Below are 19,904 nucleotides of genomic sequence, written 5' to 3'. Positions count from 1 at the left end.
TCTGACTTTTAGAAGACATCGGAAGACAGCCCTGTTTAGGGGAGTTTTTAATGTCTGGTGTTTTATACAGATGGGCGGGGTATAAATTATTGTTGTTGTTGTTGTTGTTGTTGTTGTTGTTGTTGTTGTTGTTGTTATTTCTCCTGCTGTATGCATTTTTGTAAATGTTGATTGGAGAACTGCATAGCTAATCTCAGCTAAATCTGAATTTTGGAAAATGGGTGTGTTTTGGTTCTCATATTGGTTTGGAAGGTGTGAATTGGATAAATTAAACTTTAAATGAGAACTGAATCGAGTCCTTCTGTCCCCCCCCCCCCCAATCCTTAATCAGGAATGGTGTAATTAACATCCTCCATTGCAGAAGGTTGAATGAAAATGTCCCCTTCCAATGCTAACATGCAATAATTCATTGATCCGGTGTTGTTTTGGCACAGTGAGGATTTCATCTTAGGTTTCACTAGTTCATGTCTCTAAGCCATTACAGTGGCTCGCTAAAAGTAAACAAGCACCAACTCTACTGCTTTCGATACACATCTGCAACCATTTCTTTCTAAGTCCCTTGCTTATGCCATTCCCATCGTCATTAGCCAATCTGCCCTAGGGAGGAAATACATTTCTGACTTCAAGATACTGTAATCAATCAGGCGGCGAATGTGAGGTTTTTTTTAAACAACAACAACAAACACCTAAGGCCTGCAAACTTTAATTAGTTTAATTGGTAGATTAATCAACTGAAGCTTTAATTGGCTAAGCTGCGGGGGGCAATTTTAATCAGTGAGTCTGAGACTTAAGGGTACAGATGTTGACTTGTAGAAGCAATTTTGCCTCTGATGGGTTGCCATGACAGGGCATGGAAAATAAAATATCAAAGATGGCTTTCCCCTCTAAACGTATTTATGGTGGGCAAGTCAATCAATAGATGCTTCACTTTGATAGCTCAGAAGCTCTGCCCTGTTTCCAGGCACTGGGAAACAAGACGGGGTGTGAGAGATTGCTGCAGTCAAACCAACCATAGACGCCAACTCCTAAGGATTGGGGCACTTTGGGTCCCCCCAATGTCCTTTTTAAAGGGGGACGGGGACTCCATTGTTCAGAGGGTGAAGGAGGGCGAATGTGGAGCCCCCCCCCCGGCTGGGGACAGCTTCCCCATCTTCCCCTTGCGAAGCAGGGGGAGGAGAGGACAGGGGCTGCCGTCCACTGGGGCCGTGCTGCCACCATGTTCAGATCCACCCCCGGCTCCTCATGACATTGTTCGTGTGACATCAGGACATTGCGCTGGGCCCCCACAACCTTTTCTAGAAGGTGGCACCTCTGAAATCCATGCTTTGCCAAACAGGCACATGAAAGGGTCAAGGCTCACAGCTTTCCTGAAAAATTTGCTACAGAACGTTCCGTACGATCACTTTCTTTTTCTACCTTGGCAGGAAGCTGTCACACTACATACTTCTTTCCTGCTGGGGCACCTCTCTCTTTCTTCATGCTTCCAAACTGACAACAACAACAATTTATTATTTATACCCCACCCATCTGGCTGGGCTTCCCCAGCCACTCTGGGTGGCTTTCAACAAAATATTAAAATAGAGTAATGCATCAAACATTAAACGCTTCCCTAAACAGGGCTGCCTTCAGATGTCTTCTAAAAGTCTGGTAGTTGTTCTTCTCTTTGAGATCTGGTGGGAGGGTGTTCCACAGGGCGGGTGCCACTGCCAAGAAGGCCCTCTGCCTGGTTCCCTGTAACTTGGCTTCTCGCAGTGAGGGAACCGCCAGAAGGCCCTCGGCGCTGGACCTCAGTGTCCGGGTAGAACGATGGGGGTGGAGACGCTCGTTCAGGTCTCAGACATGTTTTCAGACATGTTTTCAGACATGCCTCATACCACCTGCATGAAATTCGGGGACCCCTGCCCTAAGGCACCAAGGTAAATGTCCATCAAACACTTTTGCCTCTGACCTCACCAACCTGTGGCCTCCGGAAGGTTGCTCTTGAAGAAACATGACCCCGGGTCATGAAAAGTATCCCCCGGCAGTCCCAATTACATGTGTGTGCGGTCGGCCATTTTGACACACGTCCAGTGAAATATCCAAAGCTCCAGGACTGGCAGTCCATCTCCCACCCTCCGAAGCCCCAAACCTCTCTAGTTTTAGACTCTGCATAAGGTAAAGGTAAAGGTAAAGGGACCCCTGACCATTAGGTCCAGTTGTGACCGACTCTGGGGTTGTGGCGCTCATCTCGCTTTATTGGCCGAGGGAGCCGGCGTACAGCTTCCAGGTCATATGGCCAGCATGACTAAGCCACTTCTGGTGAACCAGAGCAGCACATGGAAACGGCGTTTACCTTCCCGTCAGAGCGGTCCCTATTTATCCACTTGCACTTTGACGTGCTTTCGAACTGCTAGGTTGGCAGGAGCAAGGACCGAGCAATGGGAGCTCACCCCGTCACAGGGATTCGAACTGCTGACCTTCTGATCGGCAAGTCCTAGGCTCTGTGGTTTAACCCACAGCGCCACCTGTGTCCCCAAAGCCCCAAACCTCTCTAGTCTTAGATTCTGCATACATTGCTTCAGGACACAAGCAGCCTGAAAGGCAGCTTTCTCCAACACAGAGAGGTCACACCCAGCACCAACAAACGTAGGTGTACATGTTTTCTAGCCAGATCTCCCTCCCTCTCTCCTTTCCTCCACTCCATGAGGTGATTCCAAGTAGCCTTCATATACCCACACACAGCTCTCCCCTTGTTCTTATCTCTCCCTGTTCACATCCCTGCTCCCACCAATTCCTTTCGCCCATCATGTCTTACTGAGTCATGCTCTGCTTCTGCCAAACCCCTCCGGGCATCTGGCACAGACTCTGCAAGGAGTGGTTTCGCACACTGGCATTTACGAGGGATGCCAGGCAAGACTGTGCTTTCTCTGGAAAAAGGCAGAGTGCTTCCCCTTTCGGGAAGGCATTCTTTCCACGCTCCCTTTTTCGCTCAGCCTCCACAGTCTTCAGGGGTGGGCAGAGAGCATTAGGGGGTGGGGAGGAAGGTTTGCTCCTTAAATTTTATATTTGCCAAATTATCTGCCTTTTCGTTTTTGGCTGGCTTCCTAGTCTGTTGTGGCACATAGGCAGAAGTGGGTTGAGACTGGGCAATGGTGCTCGTCAGTTAAAATGTCTCTATTTATTTGTTTACAGTATTGCATTTATATTAGGGTTGCCATATTTCAAAAAGTGAACATCCAGACTTTTCTGGCCAAAGTTGTTGGGCTTTTTTTTAGTTTTGCCCAAAGTCGCCGAGCCCTTTTTAAGGGTACTCGCCAATATCTACACTTCTGACACGGGTTGCCATAGGTCCGGATTTCCCCCGACATTTCAGCAATTTCCACCCGGACTTTGTTTCCCCGGCAATGTCAGGGAAATTCCGGACATATGGCAACGCTAATTTATATGCCACCATTTTGTCTATGGAGTTCAAGTCAGCATACATGGTTCCTCTCTCCTCATTTCATCCGCACAACAGCCCTGAGAGGTAGGTTAGGCTGAGTGGTGGTGGCTGGCTCGATACAGTGGTGTAGCAGGGGGGTCACGGGGGGGGGGGGCGGTTGCCCCTGGAGCAAAATTGTTAGGGGTGCAACATTTCGACACCCAGATCTGCCGAGATACAGCTGCACGCTTCCATCTCTGAGACGTGTCATCTGCAAATGTGGCAAAGGCAAGATAGAAACCCGTTTTCGAGTCAAAATCTGGCCAAATGGAAGCTTTACATATGAATGACAGGTGCTGGGGATGGGCAGGAACGAAAACCGATTTAAGCGTCACATTCAATAAGCAAGAAAGCAGCTTAAGAATGCCAGCCGTTAATTTGAGAACACGATGCTGGCTTGGAAATCAAACGGATCGAAGAGCCTCCATTGCAAATCTAACGGGGGACTTTCAGATGTGTCTCCCTTTTCGCTCTACCCGCTGCCATCCTCTGCGGCAGAAACAGGAGTCCCCTTTCTGCCATTCTCCACAGCTCGGAGGAAAAGCTTTAATGCGGAGCGATGTTGTCCAGCAAGTGAAATTGGCAATCAGTCCTCTCTTTCATGACCTTTAATTCTTTCCTCTGCTTCAGTTGTGGGAAAAAGGAAAGGGATTATTTATTTAGTCCAGAGGATATATGTATGTGTGCATAAGTGTGTGTGTGTATTATATATATATATGGAGTCCAACTTGGTTTCTTTCCAAATGGCATCAGGGACCTACAGAATCCCATCGGCTTGGCGGGAGGTGAAAACCCGGAAACAGAGGATTTTATTTCTGGCTTTTTTACAATGAGAAAGTGCCTTACGCTGGTGCAGTGTGGGAGTTTTATTCCCAACCCAAATTTTAAAAAGTGGACTGAGAAGGAGGTGAGAACATATCCGATGCTTGGTTCCTGTTGCCCATAGCTGATCCTTTTCAACTCTGGCTCCTTGTGGAGAGAGAAAGAGCTCACTCTGAAGCAAAGTTTCCGTGATATCCAAACATTACTGGCTCGTACCGTCCCTTGTGCCCAAAATGCAATTTACCATCGGAAGACCAGTGCTTTCGTATGGGTTTGCTGTACCCCACATAATGAAGCCTGTTAGAATCATAGAATTGTATAGTTGGAAGGGACTCAACGCCGTACATTTAAGGCACATTCAAGATATATTCCAAGCACATGACTTTCCCCAAAGAATCTTGGGAGCTGTAGTTTACCCAGCACAGAGCCACAATTCTCAGCACCCTTAAACAAATTATAGTTCCCAGGGTTCTTTGAGGGGAAACAAAGTGCCTTAAATGTGTATTGAACGCTCTTGAAATGTATTGTGTGGTTTGGAATGGAGGCAAGGGATAAAGACTCCCTACTTCATATTGGTGCTTCCCTTATGTTGTAACATTGATGTAAAATCCCTCCACAAATCCAGTGTTTTCCATGAAGCTCTTGGCTCAACCCCATAGTTCCCAGGCCCTAATGCAGGGATGAAGAACTTGCAGTCCTCCTGATATTGTGGGACTACTATTTTGCCAGATAGGCACTTCTTCTTTTTTTTTTTTTTGCCAAGCAATGTTCCCTAACCTGTTGCTCTTTTGTAAGCTGCTTTGAATAATATACGCATGTCTATGCATGCTTTACCCAGCGTATGCAGTTCTGTACACATAATTGGCTGCAGAGCCACACTGCAAATTTCAGGAAACAGTGAATTTCGAAGGGTGTTTCCGTTCCGCTTTGTGTGTTGAAGTTAAGTTCTGCAGCAATTTTTAAATTTAAGCAAAACTTACGTAGTGCAGCACGGGGACTCAATTGTTGATTGATTGATTGCCCTCCATTTACCCTAAGGAAACCAGGGTGGGCTACGGCATTAAAAACAATAATAAAAACCTGCACCAAGTAATACAATGTAAAGCAACAATGAAATTAAAGTTGCATTAGACATATACTACACAAAAAAATGGCAGGTACTTTTTTTGCATATCGTTTAGCATATAATTAGGCTTTTAAAAAATATATATATGCACAAGAAGCCCAGACCTAATCAGGCATTTGACGAAAGTAGTGCTGTGATATGAGTAAAGCACAGCTGAGTTGGAACTGCCAAAAGGCTGTGTATAAATCCATTTTAATCAGATTCCCCACCTCACTCCTAACCATTTCAGTTCCATTACAGGGCAATGTATAAAAGCCAGAAAGGGTGGCTTTCAGATGAGCCTTGCAATCTCTTGCTTTTATAGAAGGAATCACACATTTGGGAGGATGGCTCAGTCGGTAGAGTACGAGACTCTTAATCTCAGGGTTGTGGGTTTGAGCCCCACGCTGGGCAAAAGATTCCTGCATTGCAGGGGGCTGGGCTAGAGATGACTCTCATTGTCCCTCCCTTCCCAATTCTACGGTGTCTTCCTCCGCATCTGTCTGCCCCAGTTAAATGTCAAAACAGAGCAGTCCGTCGCATCACAACACGTCAAGGGCAACGCACCGGCATGCTTCCCAAGAGCCCCGCCTTGTGTGAGTCATTGAAATTTAAGCTCTTCCAACGGAGCTTAAATTACATGCCCTGCAGGTAAGAAAAAGAGCTGACAATATGCTATGCTAATCATGCAAGCAGCAAAGGCACAGGAGGTGTCACACCCATGTGCCGTGTTTCTGAAGAACACCACCTACTTCTTCAGGTTTAATTTCCTTTGCATGTGTGTGCAAAGCAGCAAATCACACGGGGACAGCCGCACCTCTCCGCCCAAAAGTAACCTCAATACTTAGCGTTACTCTAACGAGCTTGGACCCCGCCTAACTAAGGCTGTATGCCCACTTATGGCCATAATAATACATTCTCCAGTTGCATAGGATTCCTGTACTGAAAGCATAGAGCGTGAAAGGGCATGCCTGGGGTGGAAGGGGTTAAAGGCCCATCGATTCCAATGCTCCACTTTCCATTGTAGCCAACCAGATAGGAAGCCCACATGAAGGTCATTTTGTGCCCCTACTGTCAGGGCTCAGGGAATCCTATCTCTCCTCCTGTGGCAGCCAAAATGGCAGATAACACAAAGAGTCCTTACCATGAAATTTATTAATATTCACAGAGAGAGAGAAAGGAATGTAGTCTCGATGCCATGATGGCAATGCTCCAAGTAAAGACCCACCCCCTTACGTCGTCCCTAGTATATGTCATCCCTGTGCCGGCCAACCTGAACTTTCTGCCTCTGAGCTCTCTGTTCTACTACCCTCAATGCCCGCCTGGTCCTTGGTGTTGGGATATTCCATTCCACCTTAAGGAACAGGCATGGTTGTTGTGTGCCACATGTCTGTTTACACTCCAGCACAACTTGCTGTGAACTTCCTTTTGTGTATAGCTTTTGCTTTAGCCGTTTTGCTTTGGACACGAAGCAGATCAGACATGTTTCCTTTTGTCCTGCTGAATAAACTGCTTGTAAATATGCTCACACAGCCTCTCCTGCCACTTCGGTTTGCGCAGTGTTTACTCTGCTGAGTAGCATGCCCCAGCTTTGGAAGCTCGGGTCGCAGATTCATGCTGCACCAAGGACTGGAGTTTGCTCGGCACACCGACTGGTGGGCTGGAGCCAGCGGGGGCCTGCCAATTGCCTGTTTCCTTGGTTGCATGCCAACACTTGGGGGGGGGGTCAGGAATGCTCTCCAAGGACACTGAGTCTGTCGGCTGTCTCTCCCCTGGTGCTGCTTCTTCTTCCTGCTGTTCCTCTTCCAATATTTCCCAGCTTCTCCCCTCTGCAGCCTCTGAATTATGCCCTTCTGCAAACCACTGTTCTAAATCTATACTGTCCTCCTGTTCTCGGGAAGGTGCGGGAAGGGGGGGCAGTTCCCACCATTCCTCCTCAGTCCAGCCATACACTTACACCCATAACTACTGTTCGGTCTCCAGGGAGCTTTCAAGCAGTGCATGTGAGCAACAACACTCTCCTGTGTAGGAATGGATTTAGGTTGTAGGAGCTGATCAGTTATTTAGTTATATAGATTTCCTTGCTTGTGTGAGTGAGATGAACAGAGCACCATTCTATGCAGCTTTAAACTTGGAAACTAGGAGAAGGTTGATTTATCCTTCTAGAAACAATGGTATAACATATCATCTCCATCTTAAAAATAACAATCACGCGCGCACACACACACATTTTGTGAAGAAGCAAAAGTAATATAGTAGTCTCATCCTCTTAATATAGAGCTGTGATACGTCTGGAATTTCCCAGACATATCCAGGATTTGTCCACTGAAAATAGCGTCCAGGCAGAATTTTCAGTATTCAGTTAAAATGTCTGGGGAAATCTGGGCATAGGGCAGTCCATATCGGAAGTGTTGAATTTTTTGGCGAATTTCCTTTAAAAATAGCTCAAAAACTTTTTTAAAAAATATTTTGCAATAAAAGCTCAACAACTTTGGCCAAAACAAGCTCAACAACTTTGCCCCCCAAAAGCTCACTTTTTGAAATATGGCAACCCTAATGTAGTATTTATGGGACGCGGGTGGCGCTGTGGGTAAAACCTCAGTGCCTAGGACTTGCCGACCATACGGTCGGCGGTTCGAATCCCCACGGCGGGGTGAGCTTCCGTCGTTCGGTCCCAGCTCCTGCCCACCTAGCAGTTCAAAAGCACCCCTAAGTACAAGTAGATAAATAGGTACCGCTTTATAGCGGGAAGGTAAACGGCGTTTCCGTGTGCTGCACTGGTGCAGGCTCACCAGAGCAGCTTCGTCACGCTGGCCACGTGACCCGGAAGTGTCTCCGGACAGCGCTGGCCCCCGGCCTCTTAAGTGAGATGGGCGCACAACCCTAGAGTCGGACACGACTGGCCCGTATGGGCAGGGGTACCTTTACCTTTTAATGTAGTATTTACTTACATAACCTAGGTCTTGAAACAGTAGTTACTGTAGCAAAATGAAGGCAGGTTTATAACTACTATCTAAGTTACAAAAGTACAAAATCTAAGTTCAGAATGGTTCCTAAGCTGCAGAGCTCAGACATGCACCATTCTACCCGAACACTGAGGTCCAGCTCAGAGCAGGAGAAAGCAAGCTTGTTCCAACTTCCATGTGGCAGCCCTTCAGATATTTGAAGACGGCTATCATATCTTCTCTCAGTCTCCTTCTTTTCCAGGTTAAATATACCCAGCTCAGTCAACTGTTCCTCATAAGGCTTGGTTTCCAGCCCCTTGGTTGCTCTCCTCTGTTTTTCGCCACTACTCTGCATATGCCCAGAGGCCCTCTTTCCTTCCTGATCTGAGGGCAAAACCTAGGTATTAAAAGCAGGTTTCAGACCAAGTCACTGCCAAACTTCAAGCGCCGATCTCTATTGCTTAATCTGACCTGGGTCTTCACCGCAGCTTAGGCCAAGAGCGACAAGGGACCACCGTATCCTGCACCGACATTTCCCCACCACATCAAGCTTCCCTTGCCCCCATGTTTATAAAGACACCAAGACAGGCCTTTGGGGAGCAGGGTTTGACTCCGGTCTGGCACCCAGCCGGAATGTGCAAATGTCCTGCTTTGCATTATTGGGGAATGTATGCTGCCTTCCACATGTGGCGGACAGATTGCGCCTGGGGGCATGGGGTGGTGAGCAGGCTGCTCTGCTCCAGCTTCTGATGCGTGGAGCTTGCATCCCTTCCCTCCCCGCCTTTTCCTCCCCCTCCCCACTCCGAGTGGGAGGGGGGCATCAGGAGGTGAATCTTTGTTCTTCAATTGCCAGGAACTTTTCTCGGATAACAGGAGCTTACTCCGGACAGCAACCCATGGCTTTCTGCTGTTGTCGCTTTCTCCAAATCTCTGTTTCTCCCTTTGCATTTCCCCCATGGGAGGATGTGATGCGGCAGCTGGACTGGTGACTGGCAGCAGCCGCTGAGACCACATAACACCAGTCCCGAAAGAGCTACATTGGCTCCCAGTACATTTCTGGGCACAATTCAAAGTGTTGGTGCTGACCTTTAAAGCCCTAAACGGCCTTGGCCCAGTATACCTGAAGGAGTGTCTCCACCCCCATTGTTCAGCCCAGACACCAAGGTCCAGCGCTGAGGGCCTTCTGGCGGATCCCTCCCTGTGAGAAGCAAGCTTGCAGGGAACCAGGCAGAGAGCCTCCTCGGTGGTGGCGCCTGCCCTGTGGAACGCCCTCCCATCAGATGTCAAGGAAATAAGCAACTATCTGACTTTTAGAAGACATCTGAAGGCAGCTCTGTTTAGGGAAGTTTTTAATATTTGATGTTTTATTGTGTTTTTAATATTCTAGATGGGCGGGGTATAAATAATAATAATATATGCTCCAGGACAGCTGAAAGGTGTTTCTTTGTCTGCCTGGATAGCTCAGTTGATTAGAGCAGGATGCTGATAACGCCAAAGTTGCAGGTTTGATGCCCGATCGGAGACCTAGGGCCATTCGCTGCCTCTGAGCCCAACCTACACAATAGGATTGTTGTTGCGATTCACTGAGGAAAGGGAGAGTGTCACCTTCAGGAGAAAAGAGGAACCAGGGTGGAGGTGGTGGCATAGATATTTGGCAGGAGATCAGTGCGGGGTGCTGATCTGGGACAATAGTACATTATAGAACCAGAGCTGTTTGTTTTCTTCGGAATAAAAGTAGTCAGGTTATGCTTTAAAAAGGCGGGTATTTATCTTAACAAAGGGATGGGGAAGCAGTTGTGCTCCAGATGTTGTTGGACTACAACTCCCATCAACCCTGGTCAGGGATGATGGAGTTTGTAGTCAAATGAAATCTGTAGGGTCATAGGGAGGACAGCTTCTCTGTCATAGCATGTAGTTTGAGATACGAGAGAGAGGGGGCAAGAGAGACAGACAGGGACAGAGAGAGAGAGAGAGAGAGAGAGAGAGAGAGAGAGAGAGAGAGAACGAACACATGCTTGCCCGTGAGCACTTCTGGAATTTCTGAGGGTGTGTAAACACCAGATTTTGGCATTGTCACCAGTGTATCAGATGTTGCATGGATAAGTCTCTGCCTGCAGAAAGTTTTATTACCTTTATTTATATCTCTGTTTATATCCTGCTTTTCTCCCACTCCAAGGAAGGGCATGGATCTCTCTGCCCTTCCCCATTTTAAACTCACAGCAACCCTGTGAGGTAGGTCAGGCTGAGAGGTAGGGACCTGCCCAGGCCAAGACCCCTCCATAAGAGCTTCATGGCTGAATGGGGATTGGAGCCTGGACCAACCTGGCACTCTGAACCAGTGACATAGCATGGGTTGCTGGTGCCCAGGGCCGTGCAGAGGGAGGAAAACGGATGGGGTACGCATGCGCTTTCAACTGCCTAGTGGCACCTATGTCCCTCAGGAGATCGCAGCTGCAGAGATGAGAAAAGACGTGTCTGTAGAGTCGTCTGCAGAGGTCACTTCCTGGTTCGCATGGAGAAGCTGTTTTCAACGGAGTCCAGTGACGGAAGAGCGCAGCTGTACTGAGGCAGCACCAGGTGTTGAAATTTTGCGCCCTCTAACAATTTGGGGGCCCCCACGCTACACCACTGCTCTGACCACTGCTCCATGCTAGCTGTCAAAGGTAACGGTGGACATTTTCACCTGCCATAAGCTGAGTCCGGGATACAGTGCTATTTTTCTAGAAAAATATGTGCCAGAACTCACCATGAACGCCTTCCTTGTTCTCTTAGAATGGCAATGGTGTCCAGCCCAGAGGGGCTGGAACTGAGTTCCGTCAAGTTCCAGCGGGGAAAAAACAACAACCCTGGAAATAACTGAGGCTGAAAGCACCCCTGAGCCTGTGCAGAGGGCGCCCCAAGCAAAAGCACAACAAGCCCTTCTCCACATCTGGGAGAATGAAAGACTCCCGGTTTCAGACCTGAGCTTGTAAATTGTTGAGTCGGGATCGTGACACCGAATTAAACAACCTTGGCTATCTCTCGACATGTAAACAAGACGTAAAACGAAACTCTCCTTTCAAACACAGAACATCTGGCGAGCTGCTTCTCCACCCCCTCCTGCTGCCACTGCCAGCTCTTGCCATTTATGCTTGGGGTTTAAGAGGAAGTAGGTGAAAATAAGTGCTTGCCTAACATCAGTTACAATTCAGGCTGGGGCCAGTGGTTTGGTTGCCCTCTCCACCAGCTCTTTGTGTAAGTTACTTTAAACATTATTATTTTTTGTGGTTTCTGGGTAGCAGGAGAAGAGCGCCCCAAATGTATATACGCACACACACTCAGCCCTGGAGCTTGTTTTAAAATCAGGGGCTCAGAGTTCAGGGCCTTGCAATGGACACGAACCCCTCTGAACATTTACAGAGCGCTTCTCCTTCATTACAGTTAGCAAGTTTCCACAGCCAGTGCCCCTCGTCTTTAGGCCTAGAAGGAAGTCACAAAGGTCACAATTATTCCCATCACCCTTAAACTACAATTCCCAGGATTCCTTGGGGTAAGCAATGTGCTTTAAATGTTTGGCGTGGATGGGACTCTACTCAGAGTTTGGCTTTGAGTATTGCTCAAGGAATTTACAGGTGGCCCCAGTGATGCTCACCCTCCAGCCAGCCCCATGGCATCCCCAGTGACACAACAGGCAAGCGCACAGGTGATGCAGGCATGCCTGCAGACAAGAGGAATTTATGCCATGCCCTGTTGCATGCTCCTTGTTCAGGGAGGAACTATTTCCAGCACCGGGCCTGGATAAAAGTCCCCAAAGCACCTGCTGCCGAACAAATTTGGACCTGATACAAGACCAGACCACCCAAGGAGTGCAAGCTCTGCCCACATTATGCTGAGCTCTTTGGACAAAGAGAAGGAGACAGATGCAAAGAATAAAATGACTATTGCGTTATTGTATGAAACTGCAGGGATGCGGGTGGTGCTGTGGGTTAAACCACAGAGCCTAGGACTTGCTGATCAGAAGGTTGGCGGTTCAAATCCCCGCAATGGGGTGAATTCCCATTGTTCGGTCCCTGCTCCTGCCAACCTAGCAGTTCGAAAGCACGTCAAAGTGCAAGTAGATAAATAGGTACCATTCCAGCAGGAAGGTAAACGGCATTTCCATGTGCTGCTCTGGTTCCCCAGAAGCGGCTTAGTCATGCTGGCCACCTGACCCGGAAGCTGTACGCCAGCTCCCTTGGCCAATAAAGTGAGATGAGCGCCGCAACCCCAGAGTCGGCCACGACTGGACCTAATGGTCAGGGGTCCCTTTACCTTTATGAAACTGCAAAGGGGCTTGCCCTTGGAGAGACTGACCTCCAGCCAGCCATACGCCAGTCCCGGGGAAATTCATAACACCGGTTCATCAATTATGTGCTTGAACATGTCTATTAGTCAACGCAAGCAAAAGGGAGTCCAGATCATCTATCCCTAAGAGCAAACATCTGTGTCTGAACTGGACCATCTAGAAGAGATTTATGCACATTGACTATGTTTACCTAAATCTGCTCAGTTTGTTTATTTTGATTGCAAAGTAAACTTGGAGGGGGCTGCAGAATTTAGAAGGCATTTTTTGGGGGGGGGGTAGGAGGTAGGTGGGTTGTCAGTTTTGTACAACGAGGGGGAGGAATGTGAAATCGTAAGCTGTTTGGAGAGCCACAGATGAAGGCAGGGAAAAGGAGAACAACAGGCTGAGACCTGTCCGAGCTGAAAATAAAACCTGCCTCTTCCTCTGCTGGATTGCTGGAAGACACGTGAGACACAGACGGACACAGGTACACATATTTATTCACATCTGAACAGTACACAGTTACAGTTGCCCACGCAGCCACTACAACATCATCTAAAGTCACCTTTCGCCCCCTCCCCCGCCGTCCCCTTGGAGTCATCCACCCATGCAAACTGAAAAGCCAGGGGGAAATGGGCCTTTCGGACAATCACCGTGAAACCTACTGACCAATCCAATCGCTTCTATTACAGAAATGTTTATTATTGGTAAAGACTGTTTTAATAAACTGGCATTTGTATTACAAGCAAACCACGGGACAGGGGAACAAGAGTATTAACAAAATAGAAACCCCACGCATCGCATTAAAGAAATGTAAAATATAGGCAGCGATTTATTTTTTAAGGTACTAACTTTGGCTATTTCCTTTTTCTTTTATAATACTTTTCTCTCTCTCTCGCTTTCTTTCTAGCTGTGAAATTCTGAACCAGATTTAGAAATATGCCAACCAAGTTTTGTGGGGAAATGTAGCTTTCCAATGGTTTTTTCTTCTTTCTTTCATGCAAAATACCTTTAGAAACGTAAGCATGGATCTGATACAGAAGACTCTTCTCACTGTGAAATCAGCTTATTCAGCATCAGTGTCCATTTTGCAACCATGTTCTGCATAACCCATGGCTCCCCATCTTCCCCTGTCTCATAGTTGGTTATCAGCTTAAGAATTTACCATCTGTTGACTTATCGGGTGGGGGGGGCAAAACACACACATTTGGCTTTCTTCTCCAAAGGCACACATGTTCTCATGAATTTAAGATTGAGGAGGGCCTGAATATTCATAAGAAGAGGCCATGGACCCATCTAGTCCAGCTTCCTGTTCTCACAGTGGCCAACCAAATGTCCATGGGAATCCTCCAAGCATGAAAACAGCACTCTCCTCTCCTGTGGTTTCCAGCAATATACAGAATTCCTTGTATACTGCGTCTGATACTGGAGACAGAACATGGCTGGGCGAATAGCCATCAACAGCCTTAACCAGCAGGCATTGGTCTAATCCTCTTTTAAAGCCATCCAAATTCATGGCCATCACTGCCTCTTGTGATTTCTATCAACAACAACAAAAAGGATGCTCAGTATCTTTCTGCCACGTTCAGCTGAGCAGTCATCCTGAGCTGCTCACACAAAGGTTTCACGGAACTTCTAAACGATGCCTGCTCTTCATGAGGCAATCATTCCAATTTATTTGCCGAGAGGTTATGCTGCTCCCCACCCACCGGTCATTTACCCTACGCGTTTTTATTCCGTTTATTCCCATCGCTTTCCTAACAGCACAAGGTGTGTGTTTTTAAAGGTGGATTTGCTGTGCCACGTTACCATAGCACTTATCTGCTCATCTAGCTTAGCTGTGCAGAACTAAAGTTCCAGTATGAGATGGAATCCCTCGCTCAAAATAGCGACAGCTTTGATAACCGTGAGATTCCTCTTTCTGTTCTGCAACTCTGTGATCTTCCAGAGGTAGTAAACTGGGGTGTTGCAGCTCTACCTGTTCCATGCTCATTTATTAATTAGAGATGATATCCGTGGCCTCTGTCCTATCAGATAAGAACACTGCCTGATTTTGCTACAAGCACAGCCTACGGTGGAGTGTACTGTTCTTCCGGCCAGGGTGGGATGGGTCCAAGAAGGAAAACAGGACTTCCTAGAATCTCTCAGCTAATGCAGCAGCTTCTGTTAAGTTCTGGCGAGTCTTTGAAACCTTTCCAGGCTCCTGTGGATAGTCCACTATCTCACTGGCAATATCAGGAATTCTGTGGATGTGCAGGGAGGCCTAATGTTGCCCAGAAACATCCTCCAGGCCTCTATGCTCATCTGCAGAGGTCTTCGGTGTGCTACACAATCACTGATTTCATCAGGCATGTGGCGTTTTGCACATGCACATGGTGGTCATTCTGCAGGTCTGGAATTCCATGATTGCAATCTAGAATGTGGACCAGAAGGGACAGAACCATAGACTCACAGGGCAGTAGAATAGGAAAATACCCCCACGGTATCATCCAACCCCCTGCAATACAGGAATCTCAGCTTAAAGCATCCGTGACAGATGGCCACCCAACCCCTGCTTAAAAACCTCCAAGGAAGAAGAGTCCACCACCTTTCAAGGGAAAAATGTTTCTAACGAAGCTTTCTGGAATTGGCAGCCAATGGTTCTGCCATCTCTATTTTAAAGAGTTTGACATCAAAGCTGTTAGTTTAGTTTGAATACATGGCACTATGCTCTCACCAACAGTGGTCAAACATTCTCTGTTGTTCTGTTCATAGATAGTAGCTACTACAGAGCTGTGCACACACTCCGGCTAGGAGTTACCACCACCAGTTTTGTCCCACCAGTGTTAGAACTATGATCAAAGTTGGCAGGGGGAAATGAGATTGAAATTATGATTATGATTATGATTATGATTATGATTGCATGCAGAAATAGACCCACCAAAATGGGGGGTAAATCTACACATGATTGTCCGCAATGACCCAAATTTCACTGGTGCTTTTATCTTGCCTCTTCTCTAAGCATGAAGATAGGATGGTGCCCCCACAAAAAAAAATAAAAAATAAGGGGCATGCTTGGCTGCAGTGTGCCTCAAGGGGACAGAATGGCTCAGCAGTCATGGCTGGTCAAGAAGAGTCAGATCGTTTTGCATTATCTTCTTGCTTCTCTTGGGTAGCCCCTGAAATATAGGGCACATTTCTCCACCAGAAGGAGAAGAAACCGTGTGAGGGGGAGTTTCATGGTGGTTGATGGTTGAAGGACCACCCTAGAGACCTTCTGACCAAGGTTAAGAATGGGGGTGGGCTACAGCTCAGTGGTAGAGCCTTGCATGTAGAACACCCCAATTCCTGATGACTCTACCCATAATAAAAAAAATCTGGTAGACCTCTATCTGAACCATTGGGGGGCTGCAACCTGCCAGAGTGGACAATACTGAGATGGATAGGCCAATGGGTTGTCTAAGGATATGGCAGTTTCATGCTTTTCTTGTGTAGTCCATTCTGTTGAGAATTCCATTCCTCCGTGCTGCAGATGTGTGATTGTTGTTGTCACGCATCTGCGTTTACATTCCACAGTGTTGGATGTCATGGGAACAGAAGTTCAGATACGCTGTTTCCGTGATATTGCTTTTCTCTTCTCTTGCCGATGAAGAAAGTAAGAGGAGCCATGCTTTCCTTTGTCCTGTAAATAATAAACGTAGTGCTTCGTATCCATGCCTCAAGCCTCACTTTCGCTGTCTGCTGATATCTGCTGATACTGCGTGCAGGTGTTCACCTGTCGCACCGGTGGCTTGGGAGGAAGATTAATCACCCGAGTGGCACTTCGAAGGGAATAACACACCATCCATGGTGTTGATTTCCCAATACATTCTACCACTCAGGACTTGCATACTGGTTCGCCACATCTTCTGGGTTTTTGTCCACCTCTTACTTAGAGATTCTGGCCATCTGATGCCAACGGCTTGTAAGGGAAGTGGTAGTCCCAGTTGTCTGACAAGAGAGAGGTTTTAAAAAATAAAAATTTAATAATCCCAACCTATCTAGAACTGCCACTCAGTTTTGCCTAGAGCAAATTTTCAAGGCAAATTGAGATGTTCCGGTTTAGGCAAAACACTGGAGAAATTATTGACTGAAGCAAAATGTGTTTTAACCAGAAAAGCAACCTTTCTCGGAGGGCTGCCATATACTCCTCATCACACCCAAGTGTGGGGCTGGAAAATTCTCTTGCATTCCATCCCAGCTTTCTTATGTATTGATTTCCATCGCTTTCTAAAGCCCTTATATGTACTTATGTGGGTAGGTGAAGAGGATCCCTTTTCTGCATAATTCCAGTCCAGAAAGACAACAGGAGCAGTGCGATGATCTCCTCTGGCGGGCTCCGCAGTGGTTCAAAATGCTGCAAACTTTCAAACATCACAGGTTCTCCACCAGGCCTACACATATCTTGTAATATATATCAAGGGGGAAACGATGATCCCAGTTCACTTTAGTTGGCCCAATGACTTCAGGTGGATCCTCTTAACTTATGGAGACCGTCCTTGTCCCCCCCCCCAACCCTTTATGTTACTTTTCAGGACCCTCTAATATTTATGAAAATGGGTGGGGATAGGGGAACACCGGCAAACCATAGAGGTTTAACCCCCGACCCAAATCTAGCTCTGAGTCTTTAGCGTAGAACCAACAGGCCTCCTCTCTCCACCTTATGTCTTAAGGCCACCCAGGGGGACTTTTGCCCACCCCCATTTTAATGCAACAGAGGTAATGGCTTTAATAACCCACAGTGATTGGTTCACTAGTCTGAGGAAGAATGCAGAGCATCGCTTTTAATTATGTCTCACGAACACAACATCTGGGATAACGTCGGAGGCCAGGTTTATAGGATCACAGTGATTAATACAATTCCCACTCATTAACAACAATGTTTGCACTGTTAGTTTGTTTGCCTTGGCCAGCTCTGCTCTCTCAAGTATGGCTTATAACCCCTTTTTAAACTAGCGCTGTCTCATTTGGGGACTGGCTAGCTTTGATCAAACCCAGCAAGGGAGCTATGGGACGAGGTTCAACACAGCTTCACTGAACTACGAGGAATGCATCTTGAGCAAGAAAAAGAGAGATCAGGGACCAAAGACATACTTGATGTTGCCACCAACGCATGGATGGAAACATGGATGGGGGTCTCCTCCTAAGCCTCCGTCCATATACTTCGAGGTTTGATCTTCACAGTGTCAGTTTTGACAAGCCAGAAATCACATCCTTCCTCCCCTCCCAGAGACGCTCCCTGAAGATAAAGTCTCCATCGTGTCCTCTTAACATCCTCATGCTCCAGATCCAAATATTCATCCTCTGTCAGCCTCCTTCAAGTCCGTCGGCCGCGCAACACATTCAAGCCAGGCTGCCTATTGTATTTCTTGGCTTAGGGGAACACAGTGCCTAAAATGGAAGAGTCAGTCGCTGACGATTGACAGGTACGAGTGAGGAAAGAGGATCCACAGAGACAAGGATGGAGAGGCACATAAGATGGCCGTTCAGAGGCACCTGGAAGAGTGAGACCAAACTAGCAGCATCGACTGGGTGCAAGTTCTGCAGGACCAGCAAAATGCTGTCAATCCATTTTTTCTTGAAACACACACACACACAAGCAATAACATTCGTTCCAGTTACCTTCCTCTGTTTCTTTCTCCTTTTTTTAGCATCTTACTGTCTGCTACAGGTAAGAGGTATTGGGTGAAAATACTGGGGAGGAGGAAGAAAACAACCCACAACCGACGCAGCGCATTACAGGGTTGCTTCGGTGCTCCCCAGAAACGATGGTGGCCATGGGGAGACTAAGCTCCATTTTGTTTTCCTTCATGTGTCTTCACCCCGAGAGGCATCGGTGAGGGAAAAAGCAGGGTGGGGAATCACAGAGGGGCTGGCCCGTAGGACCTCTGCCCCGCCTCCCCTGCTTCAGACTGGCGAACTGGCAGTGGACTCGCTGTAGAGGCTTTCTACAATGTCCCCCCGTTGGATTTTGCGCAAGGCGGTATAAAGGGCGTCCATCGTGGCGCTGTCTTTGCTGGACCAGTCGGAGAGGAGGGCGCGGACGGGGTACTCCTCCTGAGTGAAGGAGTCTATGTGGTCCTCCTTGTAGCCCAGCTCCCCAGCCAAGTGGCGCCAAGTCTCCTCGGTGGAACCGTTCAGCAGCTTCTCAACCTCTTCCCGCTTGTTGACAGGCAGGTTGGTGTAAAGGTTCCCGTCTCCTTTAAGGCCTGGAGTGGGGGAAACAGGGGTGGGGAGCACAAAAGGGGTTACGTAGGTACGAAGTCAACATCCAGCCCACCTCAGAAGCCAAGAAGGCCTGGATCTGTCCATGGGAAAGCAGGCCTGCACCTGACCATCACTGCCCCACTAGGAACTGAGGAAGCTGTCAGGCCATTGTCCCACCCAGCTCAGAGTTATCTACACCAAGGGCAGGGAACATTTTCGAGCCAGAAGACAGATCTTTATCTCCCCAACCCATTGCAGGCCAAAGCTGCCTGGTGGTTGGAGTCAGCCACTTGTCAATCACCTGATGGCAGAGTGACATCAGGTTTTGCTTCTCCAATCAGGGATGGATTTTGGTAATATGGCACCCTGGACAAGGGCAAGAATTGGTGCCCCCTAACTTTGAATAGGTATTATTATTATTATTATTATTATTATTATTATTATTATTATTAACTTTAGAAGATATCTGAAGGCAGCCCTGTATAGGGAAACCTTTTTAATGTCTAACATTTTATTATGTTTTTATATATGTTGGAATATATGCCCATAGTGGCTGGGGGAAACCCTGTCAGATACTATTGTTCTTCTTCTTGTTATTTTGCATCCTCTCAGCTCAGCACCCAGTGCAGGGGGGGCATCTGCACCACCCTAAATCTGGTGCTGCTCTGATTGTCAGGGTTTTTCAAACAGCCCTTTGTAAGCATCTTCACAGGGGGATGTTTACAAATGACTTTTCAACACCCCCCACCCTTCCGCACTTCTCCTTTAAACTTCCACGGAGGGTTGAAGCAGAAATGCGGAGGGGAAGCATTTGAAAACCTTGAGCAGGGGGTGTCCTAGTGCCCAACAGCCGATGGGGGTGAGATGTCTATGTCCCCACCCCCCTCATTTTGAAGTTTGAAGGTTTTCTGAATTTTGAAGTGCAGGCTTTCTCTCTCTCTCTCTCTCTCTCTCTCTCTCTCTCTCTCTCTCTCTCTCTGTTTCTCTGGCCACAGTGGCAGTAATGGTGTAGGAAAGCCCTAAGCCAAGCTGCTCTCTGAAGTG

The 19,904-nt window shown here is 47.5% G+C and overlaps 1 protein-coding gene across 1 annotated transcript in view; it reads right to left on the bottom strand.

Annotated features, from left to right (window-relative positions):
- Nucleotides 1-13,115: 13,115 nt before the first annotated feature.
- The window catches only part of NGFR (nerve growth factor receptor), a 59,563-nt gene continuing 52,774 nt past the window's right edge, over nucleotides 13,116-19,904 (bottom strand). Inside the window, exon 7 of the mRNA XM_083470043.1 lies at nucleotides 13,116-18,862. Coding sequence (XP_083326169.1) covers nucleotides 18,561-18,862 — 302 coding nt within the window. The 3' untranslated portion in view covers nucleotides 13,116-18,560. The remainder of the gene's footprint in view (nucleotides 18,863-19,904) is intronic.

The sequence above is a fragment of the Podarcis liolepis genome (assembly GCF_965112155.1).
Source record: "Podarcis liolepis genome assembly, chromosome: 13".
In the NCBI taxonomy this organism is placed as follows: Eukaryota; Metazoa; Chordata; class Lepidosauria; order Squamata; family Lacertidae; genus Podarcis; species Podarcis liolepis.
The sequence above is the reverse complement of the archived record's forward strand: the minus strand, read 5'-3'. Positions and strand labels throughout refer to the sequence as shown.